General features: G+C 42.7%; 1 protein-coding gene across 5 annotated transcripts in view; it reads right to left on the bottom strand.

Moving 5' to 3' along the window:
* The window catches only part of AP-1gamma (adaptor protein complex 1, gamma subunit), a 233,201-nt gene that overhangs the window by 88,398 nt on the left and 122,491 nt on the right, over positions 1-22,312 (bottom strand). For all 5 annotated transcript variants that reach the window (XM_065436802.1, XM_065436803.1, XM_065436806.1 and 2 more), the window contains exons 7-10: positions 18,828-19,007; positions 15,138-15,307; positions 11,409-11,549; positions 6,740-6,794 (exon numbers count right to left, since the gene is read on the bottom strand). In XM_065436802.1, coding sequence (XP_065292874.1) covers positions 6,740-6,794; positions 11,409-11,549; positions 15,138-15,307; positions 18,828-19,007 — 546 coding nt within the window. The remainder of the gene's footprint in view (positions 1-6,739; positions 6,795-11,408; positions 11,550-15,137; positions 15,308-18,827; positions 19,008-22,312) is intronic.

Here is a 22,312-nt window from a genome sequence, read left to right as displayed (position 1 = left end):
CTAAGCTCCGCCTTCACTGGTCCTGCGTCACGAAGCGACGTCACATCGTCCACTTCCGGTGGTTTTGGAGCCCGCCTCCGCCCGCGCGAAACCTCTCCGCTAGCCGCTTGGCTGTCGACCCCAAGCGAGAGCTATCGAAGCAGCGTGCGTTGCGAGCGTTCTGTCGTAGCGCCGAACGTGTCTGGTATTCCGTTAACCACAGGCAAGCTGGTCATTTCAGCAAATGACTGGAGGCATAAACTCAAGCTGATGAAGGAACTTTGGCGTAGACGTACGTCAGCGGCCTGATCGGTCTGCACGGTCCAGACACTTGTTGGCGCAGCGCTTAACCAGCCAAACAAAGCGCTAATATTGCTCTAACCAAGTGTAAAACATTTTAAACATTTATAAAAACAACATGTTGATGATTACACTCCTGCGAAAAATACGCACCAGTAGCAAAGAAGAATACGCTTCGTTGCTGCTACTGTGTATGGTTGAGCTCTATGCCACCAGGTGGCTGCACCGTGCAGACCATTCACATTTGCCCTTCTGCTCATCTCGTCTCGTTACGGCACAGTCAAGCGGCCAGACCCTGTCCCCTTGCGCTTACGTTTGCCCTAATACGGGACTTGCGAAACGCTATTGCGTTAGTAATCTTCCGGTGTAAAGTGACGGCCACAAACGCGCGAATCCTGGCGCCGATCGGATAGCTGCAGTCCGATCCGCAGCAGCCAGTTCGCTCGTACGCTGCCTTGCAGAAGGACACGATGTCGCAGCTTGACATATTGCCAGTCACTACGTTTGCAGTCCACAAGGCAACGAAGTCGAATCATAGTGCTCACGAAAAGACTGAGACCAACTCTGACCGCGGAGCTCTCGTCAAAATGGAGTACGTTGCAACACAAGCAGACGACACTTGCTGTGTGCCGGAAGTGCTTAAGTGTACTGAAAAATTGTTCTTGTGCATTCTCTTTATGCTACTTTCTTTTTATAAAAACAAATTAACTAACATTCCAACTATTACGAAGATCATTTGTTTACCATAAAGTTGGAAAAATTATCGATCACGTGCCCTGGTCAGCCAATCGGATAGCTCGCCCCACTGACGTCATATGGGTGATTTCGATCATATGGGTAGGGGCGGCTTAAAATTCCGCCGAGCAGTGCGCTGCGATCGGCAGCGATGTGCATTTTTAAAACCTTATAATAAATTACACGCTTTACGCAGAGCACTTAGATGTGTCAATTAATGATCAGAAGGACCTACTCTAACGACTCAGTACGTTTGTAGAAAATCGTCAAAAGCATTTCAGGATCCCTTTAACATAATGAATTGTGTCGGCATCGCATCCGAACCAGCTGTGGCGGCATCAGCGTAAATGAGAAAATACAATTTTTGCATGGTAGATGGCGTTGAAGCAAAGTCTTGCAGTTTTTCTTGAGCCACCTTCGCTGCTATGTTGTGCTGGTATGCTGCATGAACGCCGGCCGCTGCCAGAACCACATTCATCTGCTAAGCATATTCCACAGTTGCGGCGGCAGGCTTCGGTGGCAGGAGACATGGGTAGCAAACTATTGCCGGTATCTTCCAAAGCTACTGCACACTTTAGAAAGTTTAACACCACTCATTTCCTCTTCTGTTCGCTGAATTTATGGCCCATAGCAAACTAAATTTAACATCGTTTCGTGCCACGTTGCGCACACCTGAGCAGCATAGGCAAACAACTGCGAAAATCCGCCAATGGCATGGAGCGCTTACGGTCACGTCTCGGTTGACATATGGAACTGTGCATCGGTACTAATCTTTTGCGGAATTTTTCTTCATAGCCATTTTGCACAGAGTAGTGGTGGCACAAAAACTTAACAGAAAGGATCGCTCTTTCAAATAAAGCCAAGATAACTGCGATCGGAAACTTAGAACGGCAACTGCATGTCACGGAAAAAGGACCTTTTTTGCGTGTTTATCAGTAAAAATACAGCTCGCCAACGTGATATAATGCGCCATTACAACTAAAATGTTGGTCCAAGATGCGCGAAAATTCCTGAGACAATGCATCCGACACTGTAGAATCCAAAAATAATGCTCTCAAAAAAGTTATTTTTCTGCTATGTTTTTTGGTCTCTAAGACCCGCATGTCCCTCCTTAACTAAGCATCAGACACTTCAGCATCTAGCACAAGCAACAGCATCCCTCCAATGCACACTGTCATGCCGACGTGCCCAGTACTGAGTTACACAAAATCTTGGAATAGTGATCGTATCCTTGAAGGTGATAAAGAATACGACCTTGTTGAGCAAATCTTGTGCAAATCTTGAGCAAATCTACATCTAACAATGCAGCGGCACCATTTGAAACAAGCAAGCAAAAAACAAGATGGCAAATATGACGTTTCCAGACTCATCAAGCAATTCTAACGCTTCATTTTTGTAAACAAAAATGTAAATCGTAACGTGTCATCTCAGATGCTTCAATTATTTCTCATCTGATTGTTGCTCTTTTCTACAATTGTGCACTTCGCATGCATACCCACATTCTTTTCAACGTGCGGCAAAATGCCCTTCTAGGCCTTGCGTCACACTATAATCATGCTCACGCAAACAATCATTGACACAGTGTCCTGCTCTGGTTAATGCCTTAACTTCCTCATGAGCATGGGATCTTATACACAATACCTTGCGCGCATGTGATTTACAATGTTTAGTAGTTGCTTGATGCCTCGACACCACCCTTCTTTGTGGTACATACGCCTAGCCTCTTCCAGGGGCAGAGAACGTTCACACAGAAGCACAAGCCTCATGACCCACTACAAACGGGCCCAACTGGGCTAGTGCAGAGTAGGGCATAACCCCGGGTCGACGCTTGGCCAGCGTCACGACACGTTAAATCGTCGTTTGCCGGCACTTCGTTAAAGTTATTCCTATCCTATCCTATCCTTGATGAGCATGAGCTACAGAGAACAGGCTGCTCGCCTTGCTTTGTCTGGATTTCCCCAGTATGTTTCGACAGCCATAGGTGAAGGTATCCTAAGAAAACTGAAGAGTGCAAGGCATGATACCGCGATACTGCATGATACAGTCAGTTGTACCACACATTAATGGCATGTCACATGACCTAAAGAAGATTGGACAATGTATAAATTTGCGTGCAGTGTTTTCTGCCCCCTGAAACTTGCTAGGTTTATGTACAAAAAAGAAGGATGGTTCCCAAGGACAAAGCCGCTGCCAAACTAAACATTGTGAGTAGGAGTGTGTGAATATCAAATTGAATGTCGTATACTGATATGCACATGAATTTATTAGAAAGTTGGGTTACTTTAACATGCTGGAACAGCGCAATTACATTGCTAATGGTAAAAAATTAGACTAGCAGACTGTTATATTACATGATTGGGTGCTTTGTTCATGTTAACTTGGAAAACTGGATAATTCCCACTAGCTGGCTGTTCTCACAAACGTCTGCCTTATTATTGCCGTACAGTGAACTCTCGTGAAGACAAACTCAGTTAAGCTGAATTATTGCATATAACAAACAACATGGGAATGTTTGTTTGGTTTGCCATAGACTCAATGAAAAAAAAAAAATCCGCTTAAGGGGGACGCGGGTTCTAGAATGGTAAAAAATATCCGAAAAATTGATTTTGAGAAAAATGCATTTTGGGAACATTTGTGTCTTCAAGCACGTGCCCTCAAATTATTAACGTTTATTTTGATGGGTAAATATCAAAAAATCAGTTTTCAAAGCGCCGTGGGAGCCACGAAACGCCCTGCACCAGGCAAAATTTGTTCGAACTTCATCAGATCAGAAATGTTCGAATTTGTCATCAGATTGTCAGCCAGCGCATTCAGCAGCATTCTAGACTGTTTTGATACGGCGTACTATTCAGTATTCAGTGGGCGAGTCGGTTAAGCGCACGAGAAATGCAGCAATCATGTTTGAAGGAGTGTCTGGCGTCACAATGCGCAACGAATTGGAAATTCAAGCTGCTCGTCGCAGAAAACTTCGGAAATTGCAAAGGGAGCCTCTAGACAGTAGTGCTACCCAGGCCAGACTTTATAAATGGCACAACCCAGCGAAAGACCTCGTACAGAGCATTGGCATGCTGTAGAGCGAAGTGTTGTTATATGACAATAATTAATTTAGGCCCTTCAATAAATATTCTAGCATTTTTTACTTTAACATTGAGTCAGTTTATTTGACTATAGAAGGGCTACCTTACTATAGAATTTTTATATTCACTAAGCTTGCAGGCCACTGGAACCCGCACGTGAAGTGGTAAATGTAGTTTCTCAAGCTGGCTTAGGGGCAGTGCATGGCTTTAACAAGCTTTTTGGCGTTTTCTAGGAGGGCAGTCATATAGTTAGTGTGGCCATTCTTGTGAAGAATAGAGCTACAAAATGATGTCATTAATATTGCTGTAACTGCATTCTGGAAAAAGTTACAGCTGCCTAAACTTCAAATGCATTTTTCTCAGTTCGATGTTTTTAAACACCACACTCAGCCTTACAGGGCTTTTCTCTATGATGTTGTTCAGATACAATACTACCCGGTGCCATGCGCGAGGCAGAAGCCAGCATGCCCCCCCCCCCCCCCCATTTCTTTTTTGCACATGCAAGATTGAGCCGCCATCATTGTCTAGCCGTTGCATGTTTTCACTCTCACACATACAGCATACGGTATGTGAGGACGATGTTATCACAAGAAAAACCTGGTACGTCCGTATCGCAAACGAAACCTGTAGCAACTGCCAGCAGAGGTCAACCGAGCACACCTCTGCCTACCTTCCTCCTCTGCGATGCTTTGCCTTATTTCTCCTTCCCCACTTCACTAAAAGTCACCTAGACTTTCCTCTAGGTTGCATTGCTTTGCTGCACAGATTCCTTCATACTTTCGCTAGCTTGGAGCCTACACCGATGACCTGTAAGGCGGCAGATGTGTGCTTGAACTCCTTAGTGTACCTTTTCCAGCAGCATGAAGGCACAGAAAGGTTATTAAGGTCATTAGGTGAGATGACATCGTTTGTGGCTGCTCGCCGATTTGCACAGAAGCACCGAATATCCATCATATATTGGATGAAACCAAGCAAGAGTACCACTTGAAGACAGTTTTCTATTAACTTCTGCTAAATAAATGCCTTTTATGTCATTCCCCCCCCCCGTTTTAAGTCTACTTCATTTACCATATTGAAGCAAGATATTTAGATGGACCTGGTCATATTATTCTTCTGATAAGAACTTCTGTTAAGACGAACAAATTTTCATGGTCCCTTCAAGTTAGCTTTAACTGTATAGACTCATGTAAGGGCCACACCCACAACTTAGCAGCCCAAAATTTTTGGGAAAAAAATTTCTAATGAAGAAGCAATCGCGTTCAGAGACCCGATGCCACGTGCGCATCGGCGAATTTTCATGCGCTGCTTACTTCTAAATGCCACTACTAGATGGCAAGAGCTGCGCATTGATCTTCGATGCAATGGTACATCCGGGGATCCGGAGTGAGCATAAGTATCCGACTGCGCCGGCACTATTTTGGCCAAAAGGTTTGGTCTCGTGTAAGGGCCGCACCTCATCGAAATTGTGAAAAAAGAAAAAAAGTCTGGCCCTTACACAAATCTATACGGTATAAAGCATAAACTGCCTGTAAGCTCAGAGGCATTTGACTCGGGGCCAGCCGTCACTCATTGCATTTGCTGTGAAGCAATAAGCTCAGGATTGGGGCTGGCGCCTGCGAAAGAGTGCACCTTCGCTATCTGCATACCTGTGCCCCTTGCTACCGAGAGGCTGGCTTTCTCACAGAGCTTAGACATCTAATGGCTAAGCATGCTTTATTAGTGAAATTTTGCTAGCAGCACGAAATTATCACAAACTTCAGCACAAAACCAGACACAGATTCTTAGATTAGTTAGAAAGAAATACTAAGAACCGTGTTTGCTCCTGCAGAGCCAGCAAATTATTCGACTTGTTTCAAATATTTGTATCCAAGCTAATATTCACAAAGTTTTCCATACCTAGTTTTCAAATTAAATACTAAGATTAAAATTAATGCTTCATAATATTCGAAATTTTTGAATATTTGCACACCCATTATTGTAAGCCATATGTCACATGTGCACAAGACATTGTGTATAAGATCCCATCCTTGTGCGGAAGTTTTTACATTGACCACAGCGGACACTGTGCCAACAATCGTTTGTGTGAACATGATTATAATGTGAGGCAAGGCCTAGAAGAGGATTTGGCTGCATGCTGCAAAGAGTGTGGGTATGCACCCAAATTCCACAATTGTAGGCAAGAGGAACAGTTTAATGTGAAATTATTAAAGCATCCGAGAAGCCACGTTTCAACACCAAATGTGGCAGTATGACCGCGAGGTTCTGCACCATGCCACGTAATCTCTGGAACTGTAGTATCAGGACAATGGTCTGTTCTCCACCACCAGATGGCACCGCTGTGTAATCAGTTTTAAGATTTTTGCTTCTGGTACTACCAAAGGTGCAGCTTAGTCTTGATGCCTAAATAAATCTGGCTGATAACCATTAAAGGTATGTAGCAATATACATGAAATGTTGGGCAGGGTAAAAAAATTGACCAAAACAGGTGTCTTGAATATAGGCTCCTGCGACAAGTATAGGAATAATATAAGGCTTAAATGTTCATGTACAGTAAAGCAATTAAGCTAGTTTATGTTGAAAGCATGTTTTATGGCCCCTTCAATCGAAGATAAAGGTACACAGTCACAAAAGAAACGTCAAATACTCACTGTTGTTAACACTTTGATCATGGTATCAATGTGCCACCGCTTTGTGGGTGCATACCTGTCGTGAAGGAAAAAAAAGGTGAAGTTAAGCAAACCAACCCAAACTCTTCAGCCCTTAATGGACAAAACACTGTCGGGTCCACACTAAGGGCTGCACAAAAGGCTGTTCATTATAATTTAGAGAAGTGCCTCAAGCAGGCAAAAGATTTTTTGGGAAGATGACACAATGCTCCGACATGGGTCTTCAATAATGTCACACAGTAAAAGAAGACACCAGAAAATATACAAGCAAAAACAAAAATTATGAGCACAGTAAACACACATCAATTAAAGTGGCCCTAAACAGGTTTCCAAAAGCTAATAATACTGATCAGGACATAGAGTACAGTCAGCTTTTACAGGCATTTTACATAAACACAAGTAACTCAAACAACAGCCAACAAAGTGTTGCTAAACCTTCCTGCTACAAGAAGTTACAGTACAGACAACTCCTTTAATTGAACATAAATGGAGACAACAGAATTGATCAAACTATCCGGCAGGTTGTATAAAAGAAGAGGCAGAGAAAACTTAACACAATGCTGCATAATGTTGCAGTACCTAATTCACACCACGTTCTTGAGTTCGAAGTAGAAAACAATGTGCATTCAAATCTAATGTGCACCCAAATTTAATAAGGGAACAGTAGTACAGTTGAAACCAGTGATAACCAAATCCCAAGGCAATGAACTTCTCGCCGCAACAAAATATTTTCGGATCCCCAGTGAACACCCATAGGAGTCAACGCATTTTGTTACACCTGACAACGAAACTTTTTGTTTTACAGCAATCTCTCATTAAAGAAATTTTCTGAAAGGACAGTCTGCAAATGATGTACTCACGTAACAATAAAAGTGTCCAAAAACTACTTAAATGCAATTGTTATGCCCTTAAATTGCGTAAAGCACTGCCAAAGCGCACTTGCGTGGCTGCCACCATTATTGTTTACAAAAAGAAAAAGAAAAAAAGCTACAATGGAGCTATTAGTGGAGCAGTTGCACCTCGCAACAGGCAACAGCGATGATAATGATAGTGAAGGTGGTGGTTTGTCCATCGCAATGAATGACTGTACAGTGCCCGCACCAAAAATGTGATATTAGTATATTGCAAAAATCAAAAAGAAAGAAAAAGAAAGAAGACAAACAAGAACTGAAGGCAACCTCACAGTAGGCACATTTTATTATAATCCTGTGTGTAATCACAGCATGTGCTAACATGAAGCGGAACGCCTGCATGGCACGCTGACTCACAATCGCTGACTAGCCAAATCAACATCCACACATGAAGGCTCGGATAAGCCCGATGACACTTTATGCTCTGTGTGCTGCCCCACATGGTCATGTGTATGCAGTGCGGTCACTGTGTGTGGTTGCTGCTAGGGTGCGTCAACTGAGTATGTGGCGATCGGACCGTCTGCTTTGCCAGCCAGCTAAGATGCAGCCTCCAGCAACAAAAGTGGAAATTTATACGCTACAGGATAAGGCTGCAATTATTTCCCAGGTTGAAACGGGCAGGAAGAAAATGGAGTTCGGCAAAAAAATTGCAATATTGTGCAGCTTGATGTCTACAATATTGAAAAACAAGGCCCCCAATTCTTGGCACGCACAGAAATGGTGCGAGTGCAAAGAACAAAACGGTGACAGCTGCGGGATTCCCAGACGTCAAAGGGGCAGTGCTCGAGTGGTTTTGTGAACAGCCTGCTAACAAAGTGTCGTTGTCTGGCAGAGTGCTTCAGTAGAAGGCTATGGACTTCACGTGCATATTCGGGTACAATAATTTTAAGGCAAGGCCTGGCTGGTTGGGCTGTTTCAAAGCCCGCCACACATAATGGCCAAAGCCACTTCTGGAGAGGCAGCAGCCGTCGACCCTATGACAACGTCGTCGTGGCTGCTGACCAACAATGAAGTACTGGACAAATACAAGCTCTCAGACATTTACAACATGGATGAGATGGCCTCATTCTAGAAGATGCTTCCATCAAAGACCCTGGACTTAAAAGGCCAGAAATGCCATGGGAGAAAAAAAAAACATGGCAAGCGACATGTAACAAATTTGTTGTGCACTAACATGGACGGCACAGACAAACAGCCACTGCTTGTAATCAGCAGAGAAGCCCAGCTACTTCAAGGGAAATTGTTGGCTGCCCATAGAATACACCGTGAACCTGAAATTTGTGGATGACCTGGGTCATATTTGGTGGCTAGCTAGAGGCTTTCGATGCCAACATGCAGAAGGCAGGCATGCAGTCTGCCTTTTTTTTTTTTTTGATAATTGCAGCACCCATCGTGTTGATGATGTGGAGCTCGGAAACGTGCACTTGATTTTAATCCCACCTAGCTGCACATCCATGCTTAGGCCAATCGATCAAGGTGTCATTCGCAGCGTCAAGTGCACCTACAGAGAGACGCTCGTTCCGCGTCTGCTGCTGAATCTCCAGCTCAAGTGTCCCACCGACATGGGCATGCTCATGGCACTTGAGATAGTGGTTGCCGCATGGGTTTCAATGTGTACAGCCACAATATCAACTTGTTTTAAACTCACTGGCTTCACTGCCAATCAGCAGGCATCATGCGCTAATCCAGCCGCACCAAAGAAAGATTTACCCAACGGCGCACTCAATGACAGTGCCGAAGGCGCAGTGCCGCTATTGCTGACCGACGCATGGGCTGAACTTTGTGCAATGGCAAGCGGAGTTCCAGATGGCCTCAATGTCGATGAGTTAATTTGCGCAGTTGAAGACACTGTCATGCACGAAGAGATGACCAATGAGGCCATGATAAGTCACGTGTGTGAAGCTGACAACGCCAATGACCACTAAAAACCAAATCAAAAGAAGACAACGAACCCGCAGGATGTGTGGAACACCTTCAAAACAATTTGTTCGTTTTTCAGTGAGCACGACAACGGCGAGGCAACGGACCACTTATTACAGTGTGAACTCAGAGTTCGACAGAGTAAGCTTACCGACTTTTGGCAATCAATTGTTTTTGCAAGGCAATTCCCTGTCTTTTCTGCCTCATTTTTGCGCTAACAAAAGTCCCGCGAAGGCAAACTTTTTTGCTTTTCCCATGATTTCATTATTGCGAGTTTCGACTGTATGCTAAATCCGACAACCCATAGCAATTAAGCGCAGTTTACCTTTACAGAATCAAAGTTTATTTATTCCTAAAGTTCGACGTCACCACTATCACTAACTGCATCAATAAGTATACACAGTAAAAGTAGGAAAAAGAAAACTAATCCAAGCACTCTTATTGAGTGATGTCATCTATTATCTAGCCAATAGCAGCAGCATGTGGGAATCTGCTATATTACGAGATAAAGCGTCCAGAAAATAGCGAGGAGCAGGCTTCTGTTGAAAAGAACAAGTTTTATTTTATTTTACTTATTTTTTATTTATTTTCACAAAGCCTGAGTCGTTGTACAGGGCCCCTGCTATAGACCATGACATATCCCCCATGCATAGACTTGGCCAGATCGCCATACGACACACGATTCCAACAGGCTGAAAACATATGATGCGGCTCCATTGCCGCTAGCTAAGCAGACAAAATAATGTCAATTAGTTTTTTTTGATGAAATCGATGCATGGTGTCATCGTTGCAAACCTACATGAAAACTTGTTCTGTCCCCATGTTGTAATGATGGAAGCAATGACGCTTGCTCTGACATGTAGGCTGTAGCCAGTACAGCAAACAAAATTTTGTTTCATATCCAATTGTAACATAAGGGCAATTTCAAACCGATTCGCTTGGGAAAAGGAAACACCGGAATTGGCTAAATACAGTAAGTATGAACTGTGAGCCAATGTTTTTGCATGAAACTCTGCCAAGGGCAGGCCAAGGATTGACGTTTTTGGTGGGAGATTGTTTATCTTAAGCCTGTTCCCTATTGCCACCAAGGCAGATGCTGCAATCATTGGGTTCACTTTTGAGGCTAGGAATGGGTGCTGACCAGTAAAGTTTGAAATATCCAATGAGAGCCTATTTCATAATCAAAATAACAGTATTGGCCCATAGAAATGCGAGTGCCAGCCGAGTTTTCTCATCAAAATAAAATTAATTTGAAAAATCTAACTAGCACTGAATTAGTGGAAGCAAGTCTACTGTATTATGTGCAGCAAGGTTCACAGCGTTTTGTGCACTACCTGTTGCTGAAAGCATTTGCAGCATCACATGAACAACCTGCATTACAAAGCTCCAGCCTTTGCTTTTTCCTCTTTCCAGTATTTATTTCTTGCCACGGCTATACTTTACCTTTTACCTTCATGCTAGTATACTGCTGTGTTGTGCACTAAAGTATGCACTGCAACTGTGAGATAATGCTCTGCTTAGCACCCACACTTCATCAACGTACTCATAGTGCTGTTAGCTGAAGTTAGCTGAAGCACAAATTTTTGGAACAGAAAGCTCCAAGTTTGATAGCAAGCTATGGTGCTTTTTTTTATTTCTTATATGACATATTCCCACAACCTTAGTAGCTGTTCTTGCAGATTGTCATCCTTTCAAAACACATGAAAGCACATTCGCCTGCCAGAGCAGTTGTTATCAAACAAACACTTGAAATAAACAAATAATGAAGGCATTTGCCTGAAAGACAAATGATCATAAAAAACATGAACATCAGAACTTACATTTCAGCAGCAATGAAAAGGTTTGAGGAACAGAGGGCTTTGAACTCGGGGTCAGCCTTCTCCAAAAACACCAGCAACTCTTTCGTCATGGCTCGAATATTTTGCGTGTTGATAAGCGCAAAACATAGCTCTAGTGCACGTCTGCATAAAAAAAATGCAAAAATATAAACTTCAAGTAGTCTGCGTTAAAAGCAAACTCTCTCACTGGAATTTTTGTTTACAAAACAAAAGTCTCATCTTGCTTGCTTCTAAATTCACAAATGAGCCCTGATCTGAAACTCTTTCACCTAACAAAGTATAGGTCAACACCTCCTTTTAATGAAATAGACATTGTGTTTCTATTATACTCTTTGGCAAGTCCACCAGCAAGTAGTTGCTTAAGAAATACCATCTCCACTTTTGTGTCATTGAGGAGACCTGGGGAGTGCCTTATTATATTTTTGGCTCATGAACTGTCACAGATCATTACTCACGCACTCTGTCTAAAATCACTCAGAAAGCGACATTCTTTTACGCTATGTGGAACCATGAAAGACCCTCAAGTCAAGGGCCATTTGCAAGTCAGCCTGCAAGCAAAATTAAATAGAATATCTCCTTCAGACACCAATTCATTCTGTCCACTGAAAATTTAGTTTCACCTATTCCTTGCAACTTCAGCATCTACAAATGTGTACTACAGCAGAACAGTTGAAGAATTTTCAATTCTTCAGCAAGTCTTGTCAAGTCAGAATGTGAAATCCAAGCATGAACTCTATACAAGAACATGAGGTACGAGAACATGATATATTTAATATCCTGCATGGTTCGAAAGCACCCATCCAGCCACTAAAGATATGACTAGTCTAAAACATTTTTAGAAACAATAAAAGTGAACCAACTACATGACAACTTACTGGAACCAAACACAAATGCTCAGGACTCGCACATATTATTCACATTCGTAGTAAAGATCCAATCCAAAGTGCCTCGAGATGTATGTGGCACATTTTAAAGGGTCCCTGAAATGGTTTGGACAAATTTTGTAGATGCCTAGGGTACAGCTACAGTAAAAAATTTACGCCACAATATAAAGGGACACTAAAGGGAAATAGTAAGTTGATGCGGAATGTTTAAGTACCATTCTAGACACCTCACAGCGCTTGTTTCTTGCCAAGGAAAGACTTAGTTCACGAGAAAATTGCACCTGAGTTGCGCAAATTGCGCAAATTGTGCAAATTGCACAAATTGCGCAAATTCAGGGGTGCGATCATTACGCAAGTTAAATTTCCCGCAAAAATATACATATTTTTTTCAGCCCGCATTTGCTGCAGGATGACAACAGGTCAACAAGCAGACGGCTGTAGCTGTAACAGTAGTGCGGGACACCAGAACAAATATGGCGACCAGCGGAGCAAGCCAAACGCGCCGAATGGGATCGTTGTTCTTCTTGAGAATACATTACGTGCATTGAAACAGTTCCTTCGTATCAGTAATTAATAATATTGTTAATATCGGCAAGTTTGCAACAATAACGTAGTCATGTCCGTTTAGAGGGGACAGAAACAGAGATGGGGCGCGGAGCTGCCAGTGACATAGAAACACATGGCGGGCATGCTGCAGAAACTAGGGCATTTGTGTTCACTATTATTCACCGCTAAGGGTGGGCGAATATCTTAGCTGTGTTACAAGCGTCGGCGTATGAATACGGTACACTTCTAACGTATCAGTGTAAACGTGGCCACTATAGTTGCCACTCGCAATTTGTTACGTGCCCACGAGTGCAGATGAGAAGAATCGAAAGGTGCCTTTTTTGTTGTTGATGGCCAAAACCATTATGAAGCCTACAAGTAACAAAGCCAAGACAAGTTTGGTTGTAGCTTTTTTTTTTTTTTTTTCATGGAAGTGCGGGAAGTGATGACGGGAATGAAATGGGCTATGTGCTTAAGAATGTTTGGTGCGTGCAGATCGCTTGGTATGTCTTCAAGAGTCGTTCGCTTAGCATTTGACAGCATTCAACAGATGGTAAGCGCGATCATCATTAGCTAGATTTGGCACACAACATATTGCTGCAACAAGTTTGGGGTGCGATCATTACAAGGGAAAGAAAAAAATTAAATTTTGATGACAAAATTCATGGGTGTGATCATTACGCGATAGCGATCATTATGCGAGTAAATAAGGTAACTTCTGCGGCCATGTCAATATCGCATCCTAGTTTCCAATATAAACCTGCTATGCTGCTAGGACGGGTAATGTCACAGAGAGAGACTGCAAGAAACAGCCACACAATGTTAAGAACTCACTAAAGGTTGCTACTGTGGAACCACTGCCCCACACCAACATACAGCATCTGATCCAAATATGCAGCCGCTATCAAAGCCAAATCCAGTCAATAATTGAGACTGACGATGGTTTCATTCAACAGTCCTAGAAAACAAGTGTAAAAGAAATAATGCAGAAATTTTGGAATAAATATTTTAATTCTTGTCAGAAATATTCTTGCTATTCATGAAGTCACTATTACATCCTCAAATACAGTCAACAACCCATTTTTTGGAGGCCCAATTTTTCAGACGGCACCGTCGCATACCCCACAGAGCTAATATATAAAGAGATCCGAAATTTCGGATGTTGAAACTCTCTGCTGTCAAATTTTCAAGACTTCTCGCTTTTTTTTTTTTTAATATCGTAGCCACCATCACCCCCATTTTGATTATCTCAGAGCATAAAGTAGCGCTCTCACATGCCGACTGGCTAGCAGCCGTAGCCACAGTAATAACACTAGGCCTAGCTACTTTGACATTCACTACCAAGCTTTATGCTGTTTAGTGCCATGTTTTCCATTGAAAGAATTCGCCACTGTCACCAAAAGCGCCAACTCCGCCTTTCTCAATCTAACCAATGGTTTTAAAAGACAGAAGCATGGCAAGTGTCAAAACGCTGCTAGATGCCGGTTCCCGAAAGTCAGTTTCGCCGCACACTGCACATTGTTTGCCTGCTCAAAATGCCCTTACGAGACTCAGCTATACTGCATATGGGAGAAGCCCACCTTTAAAGGGGCACTAAACAGAAAACAGAAACACCTGGGATAACAAAGTAGTGTCTCAGTATGAGCAGTAGATCAAAAGGCCAGAAAGGCTGTAAAAACAGATTCCTGTATAGTTTGCAACATTATGGAGTTTGAAAGCATCTACTTGAGGGTAGTCAATAATTTGGCAATAGAATATTAATGCAGTTGAACTTCGATATAATAAACACAGATATAACAAATTATAGGATAATAAGAAAGTAAATCTAAAATCGTACTCACCAATACCAGCATGTATCGAAGATATGCTTACAAATATTGGATACAATGTCGGTACATTTATGCGGGAAGTAATTTTCTTATAAGAATGTTTGAATGTACTGTATTGCACAACATTCTGTACCTGCCTAAACTGACCTTGTGCTTCTCTTCTGTCTCTCTTTAAAAAGAGGAAAGCTGGATTCCAGTCAGTCATGGCGCAGCAGCATTCTGGATGTCGCCCCATGATTAGCCATGGTCTTTCGCCGCTCACATTTTCCTTTTTTTAATCGATATGACATCACAGCTCCAAGTGTTTCACAAAAAAAAAGCACAGAGATCAACTTCACAGGAATACTAAATGCTCTAAGGCTTTCAAGGTCTTGATAGTGAAATTTTCAGTGATGGTTACCAAGAGCTTCAAGCATATGAGTCCTTTCCAGAGGAGAGAGTAGTAGCCCCACCTGCGAATTGAAACATCAGGATCCTTGAGGCAGTCTAGGATGGTATTGCGGTGCCTCTGAACCGCTGTGTAGTCAGCATGCACTGTCCGGAGAAGTGTGTTGAGAGCCACATAGCGAATGTTCTTGTCCGTGTTGAGGAGAAACCTGCCCAGAATGTTTACCCCTAAAACCTGTCAACAGAAAGTAATCGTGTCAGAAAAAGAAAAAAGAAAAACCTGGGACACCAATACATCAAGATGTGCAGAAAATAACAGCAGCCAGAGCAAAACCAACATGAAAAATATGGTCAACTTGCATTAATTTGACTCTGGCATGTCAGCAACAACTGGTTTAATTACACAGGCACTACAGAGTTAAAAGGAAGAGCTGAAAAATGTCTAAAATGCTGGAGATAGCATGCCACACAGCATACCAAGTATTAAATAGGCTTTTAACCCTTTACAGCCTCCATTACAGATTCAACAGGTTCCGTTCCACATGTCTGGCGAATTGGGAAGGTCATCCCAGTTTTCAAGAAAGGTGACCGATCATCCCCAAGTAATGACCGACCTATTTCGCAAACTAGCGTATGCCCTAAGACCATGGAACATGTCATTTACTCTAATGCTGCAACATTTCTAACATCCGCCAACTACTTTTATCCAAACCAGCATGGATTCCAGAAAAGCCACTCATGTGAAACTCAATTAGCTTTGTTCCTGCATGACACTCATTACAATCTTGACCGCAATATCCCAACCGATGCACTGTTCCTTGACTACGAGAAAGCATTTGACAAAGTATCCCATTCCCGCCTTTCACTCAAACTGTCTCTTTTAAACCTTCATCCACATGTCCTTAACTGGATTCGAAACTTTTTTAACTGACTGCATGCAATTTGTTTCCATTAATAGCTTCTCATCTTCTTACTCACATGTTCTTTCAAGAGTACCCCAAGGAACAGTTCTTGGCCCTTTGCTCTTTTTAATATACATTAATGACCTGCCTCCCAAAGTAACATCTACTATCTGCCTTTTCGCTGATGACTGCGCAATCTACCGCCCTATAGCTAACACCGACGATTCTTCTGTCCTCCAAAATTACCTTAATGTCAAACAGAAACAATGCACTACTTGGCTAATGCCCTTGAATACTGCAAAGACTGTACTAATTTCTTTTCATCGTCGCCGAAATTATACTCTACGTACTTATAAAATTAAGGATACCACCATTATTTTCACTAGCTCCATTAAATACCTTGGAGTTTACATCACTAGTTATTTAGCATAGTCTTACCACATTAACCACATAATAAATTCATCTAATCGAACAATTGAGTACCTTTGCTGTAACCTGCGCACGAAACCTTCTTCCTTAAAATTACTAAGTTACAAAACACTTGTGCAACCTAAACTTGAATACGCTACCGCACTCTTTGATCCACATCAGTCTAACCTTATTGCAGCTCTCGAATCAGTTCAAAATCGTGTTACATGTTTCATTCTTTCAAACTACTCACAATATTCTAGTATATCTGCTATAAAGGTTGTTACAACTGCCTTCTCTCGCTTCCCCTTGCCGTATTTCATGCCTCTGCTTTTATCACAGGTTTTTCCATTGTTCACCCTGAGACAGCCACATCATCCAACCAGTGCGTCGAACACCACGCAGAGGCCATCCTAACAGCGTCATCCTGCATCGAGCCCGCACTACTACGTTCCAAAAGTCATTTTTTGTGCACATGGCTCATGACTGGAATGACCTTCCCTTCAGCCAAGCTTTTATTCCTGATCCCACTGATTTCAAGAATGCCATCAAAGAAGCTATGTGCTCTTCATAATTCTATGCAACACTTATTGTTATCCACCATTCATGTGCCCACCCCTCATGTAAAGTCCCATCTGGGGACCCTTGAGGTTCAAATCAAATAGAAAAATAAATAAATAAACACTGCTCAAACAAAAATCTTAAGTTGAATTTATATGACTCTCTGTATCATCCCTCTGTCATCAGTAGGTACAAAATTAAATTTCTGCTTCACTGGACACGCTTCACAAAACCTTCAAAAGAAAATTAGCCGGCAGCGGATAAAAAGTCAGTGCTTTGGCAACAAAACGGGGATTGGTTCAATGGCATTGGCACCTCCCTATTACAGGTACATAAGTTCCCTACTTCCCTTCCCACTTGTACACGAAGGACTATTTGGGCCAACTAGATTTTACTAAAGTAAATGCCATTTTTTACAGTAACAACTCACATGCTTAACATGTTACAGCCTACAAAAGTGACATTTTTTTTTCATACGGTATATAAATCACTTCATTAACAGAAATTATGTTATATATCAAACAGCTGCAACTCCTGTTCACCCATGCCAAATGAGTTGCTTACATTGAATGTATAAATTACACATACACATGAAAGCTGGGTACAAACTTGTGAATGTGTGCCCATTCCCTTTGTTAAAATGAGAACCAGTGCGCATCAGGCACATGCACACTGTTTTTTCTTTAATGATGAACGAATAGGCCCAAGCCAAACTTTCCTAGTGTGTGAATTTAGTTTACTGTTTACTTTATCGAAAGTTGGATGTGGCATTTTTCATTAACTTTTATTCACTGATCTATCGAAATACACACCCAACTAATATTTGGGAACAAAGACTGATGCTAGTAAGCGTAAGATTTCCGGAGCCTCCAGAATGCGTCCGCAAAGTAGGGACTGAAAAGCATTTTGGACCAAATGTAATATCAGTAAAATCTGACCTTAACTTTCTCGTACATTTAACATTATCTGTGGTCTTTTCTTATTGAGAATTTGAGAAGGTCTTTTGTTTGCCAAAGAACTTAAGGTTACTAACTGCCATGTCAGAGTAAGCTTTCGATAAGAGTCAAGACGAAATACTGACACACCTTCAACAGCATCTATCAAATAAAACAAATCCTATGTAGATGATCCTTTAAAGGACAACTCCAGAGTTTCTTTAACCACATTAGGATATTGTGATATTCAAATGGCATTGACAGTCCTGTCACCAGTAGGGCGATTCAATTTAATTGAAAATTCATCAATAATTTTAAATAACCAATAAACGAGATACCGAAACCGCAACGGGTAGCCGATTCGTGTGACGGCACAATAAGTCGATGACACCAGATCCTACATTACCATAATGGAAACACGCAATACACTTGGCGCTAACGTCGAAGAAGCAAAGCTGAGGATGTCTCTTGATGACACAGGGAGCTTTTACAGTTTACAAACTAGACAGCGGCGATTTAAGCAACAACTTCAGCGGCAGTGGCGGTGTGGTCGGATGTCACAAACACAATGTGGCCAGTAGAAAGCCATGAGTTGGGAATGCAAACACTCTTTAAAATTCATTTTCAGAAAAACTAAATGACTTGGAGCCATATAGTGCGGCACAGATAATCAGAGTCCATATAGTCGGGCAAAGATATTCAGAGTGCAAAAGAGAACATATATTCAAAATTTTATTAAGATCAGTGGACATCGAAAAATCACCGGAGTTGCCCTTTAACATAGTTTGAAAACAAACTAAGGCCTTAAAACAGCACCTAATGCTGTTGAATGCACTACAGAATTTATTCCCCTTTGTTGAACAATGATAGAGAAAAAAAAATATTGAAGATACAACAGTATCCCCATGAGTTAACCTTATCTTTAGACAATGACTCATGAAATACATACTCTGAGTCCACTCTCTGATTTGATGTCCATTATAGAGAGAACAGACTCATACAGGATCGCGTTGCCCACATTCTTGCTGGTCTCAGTGTTAGTAGCAACCTGGGCCAAGATGTCATTCATGGCTTCGCTTGCCTCAGGGTCATTGTGGCCCAGCAGTCGTAGCAGTCGCAAAATCTTCACCTGCATTAGAGTTTCAAAGCCTCTAAAGAAACGAAAAATTGGCCCCTTTACTGCATCAGCACAGCAAAGGTAGAAGAGGCTCTAAAAGGGGGGCAAACCCCAGAATTTCCTCTTGACATTGTGCCTTAAGCCAAATTGAGACAAAGAAAAGAAGAAAGGTACTTTGCACTGAATGGAAGTCATCATTGTTTCCTTACAAATCTGCAAATTTCACAGCACAAAGAGTTTTATGTACAATTTAAATTATTTTCCTTGTGCCAGCCACCCCTCAGGCTTGGTGAAAAAACACAGTCTGCGGATAGCATATGCTGCTATGAACATCTCAGTGAAAGTTAGCAGTCGCGCACAGCGCGTGGACATCGCAAGCAGAGTGCGAAGTCCTCATTCTCTCAAACGCTCTCTTTTGAACAGAAGCCGGTACGAAGTAAAACAAAAATATGCTGACATTAGGTTTGTGTGTTTTAATCCTTAACTTTAATTCGTCAATGGGGAACCAGCGCTGGAGTTTTCACGACGCCTGCAGCGCCGCCCTGGCGGTCAGAACGTGCATAATGCAGCCTCCCCCGCGGACGAAAATTGCGTTGCGTGCCCTTAAAGTTGAAGGAAAACAAAAGGGCGCCGACGATACTGTTGCTTATACAAGTGCCACAACTAAGTCGGGATGAGGGAGGATGTATCCTTCTGCGTCTTTACATCTAAACCCTACGAACAAGAACGGAAGCGGCGTTGGATCCATGCAGTCAGGCGAGCGGAGTAAGCTCCCGTCTTGTCGCCCTGTCAAGCGGTGTCGGGCTGGTTTCTAAATCAAATTTCGCGTGTATCTTTGGTTTATTCGATAGTGAAGACGGTCAGCCATGGCAGACAGTACCAAACAGCAGAATCTGCAGTCGGTATTTCGTCGGAAACAAAATGAGCAATAGCATGCACCATCCGGCATATGTACCATTTTTCCTTCGCAATGCCACCGCCAAGCCCATTCCAACGCCACCGCACCAAGTGAACGATACGAAAGGTAAAAATTATCCAATCATTGCCAAGAATTATGTGGGAGGGAAGCTGCCTTGTAATACGAGTTGTATGCGCATAATGCCGGCGCACGCGCGACTAAGCCACCTGTGTGTTTATAAAAATGCGCACGCGGATGAGGACTCGACCCTGAGATGCATCCGGCAAATTTATGTAATTAGTGCTAAATGTAGCCAGGATTGTTACAGATCAAGCAGCGGAGCACTCAAACCTTTGCTTGCGCGAGTCAGCTGATGCAATAAAGCTTTCTTTTCCATTGACTGCTGTGGCGAAGTAACATCAGAATTTTTTATGTCTAGCCAGAGAAATGTGGAATATCTTCATACCATCATCATCATCATCAGCCTGGTTACGCCCACTGCAGGGCAAAGGCCTCTCCCATATTTCTCCAACAACCCCGGTCATGTACTAATTGTGGCCATGCCGTCCCTGCAAATTTCTTAATCTCATCCGCCCACCTAACTTTCTGCCGTCCCCTGCTACGCTTCCCTTCCCTTGGAATCCAGTCCGTAACCCTTAATGACCATCGGTTATCTTCCCTCCTCATTACATGTCCTGCCTATGCCCATTTCTTTTTCTTGATTTCAACTAAGATGTCATTAACTCGCGTTCATATCTTCATATCAGGCCAGGCCAACTAATACTTACGAAACCATAGCGCAGCACGACCGGAGCCATAACTGCTAGATTTGCGAGGCAGGCAGCCACGCAAGCATGGCATCGATACACGACGCAACCGTTAAAGAAACACACGTGCTCGCCGCGACGCACTGTGAAAAATATATAAAGCTTAAAAAGCTTCTTTCGTCATTTCTTCACTTGATGGCGCTAGCTTCTTTACAAAAACTGTCCACTTGAAGCGGCGCGAAAACGGAAACATACGAACTATAATACGGCTGCGTATGTGTGTGTGTCGTCTGGTTGTGCGGCTGGAATATGCTGCGTTTCGTCGCCAGGGCGGCGTGCAACGCACTCTTTTCGACGCGCCGCCTATCCAGCGCTGGTTCCCTCCCCATTGAAGAGACAGATTACACAAATAACGCTGTTGCCTTGAATAATTCTTGAAGTCACGTGTCACTGCGAGCGATGTCACAGCATATACATGTAGGTAGGCACATCTGCGCATGTACGTCACCTCTCCGGCTGGGAGTGTGGCACCCACGAGTAGAAGGGCAAACAGCATTTAGTTTGAAATTTAAGCTATTTCCGTGGAGTGGTGTAGTACTTAGCAGACATGATCGTTAGCGCGTATTGTATGCACTGAGCTTGTCAGCTAAAAATGGCCAGACCTTGTGAGGGGCCCTTTTAATATGCATGTTTGCCAGCACACGCTCACTCTTGGCCACTCCTGGTTACATGCCTTGGCAGACTTCATTTCGTAATGAGCACTTCAAAATAAGCAAATTGGATGTGGCTACTATCCATCAGTAAACCTGGTGAAAGACAAAGCCGTTCCAGACTACATAGCACAGCCAGACAGCAACATCTGAACGTGAGCGCACACTCTAGCCCTGTCGTGCACAAACCAAATGCTGCGGCTACATGTATGTGCGGTCTGCTACGTAACTTAGATACCGCAGCCACCACGAAGTGCCGTGTTGAGTCTACTGGCTAGTGCACTGCGGCTCACTGCGGACAACCACATTTGGCTAAGTTTGGCGCATTGTAGGCACCAAAATTGGAAATAGTGGCATCTATGTGAGCATCCAAAACCAAATTTGAACTGCGCGCCACGGTGAAATTCAGTAGACAGAGCATTGTGGGGACACCACACTCCACCGTAGCCTTTCCAGTGCAAGTCAATGAAAGAGAAACGGACGCATCACGAATATGTTTGATTGCCAATAACTCCACTTCTGCTGAACGCATTGAAAAACTTCTTGTGGCAAAGTATTTCTGAAATAGCATAATTTAAATTCAAGTGCATTTATTGACTTCAAAAAATAGAGGTCTGGGCCCTTTTAAAATCGTAAGAGTTAGAGGGCAATTCACCAGGTCTGGACATAGCAAACAAGAAATCCTGGTGTGTAGTGCATATGGTCATGCTCTGCGCAAAATATTGTAACAGTAAATTATATAAAAAAAGGATACATTTTGAACTAAAACTCGTGCAATCTTTTTTGCAAAACAGCTGATGTCCTCGTCACGTCAACACTGCGACGCATTCTGCATGTGACAGACCAAAAAGTGCTACTTGGTTAAAGGAGCCAAGCACCACAAAAACAGGGTGTCTACCAAGTTGACATTTTCAAGTTCCCTGAGTTTTCCAGGTTTTCCCT

Source organism: Dermacentor albipictus, chromosome 1, assembly GCF_038994185.2.
Source record: "Dermacentor albipictus isolate Rhodes 1998 colony chromosome 1, USDA_Dalb.pri_finalv2, whole genome shotgun sequence".
Taxonomy (NCBI): domain Eukaryota; kingdom Metazoa; phylum Arthropoda; class Arachnida; order Ixodida; family Ixodidae; genus Dermacentor; species Dermacentor albipictus.
This window is presented reverse-complemented; position numbering and strand designations above follow the sequence as displayed.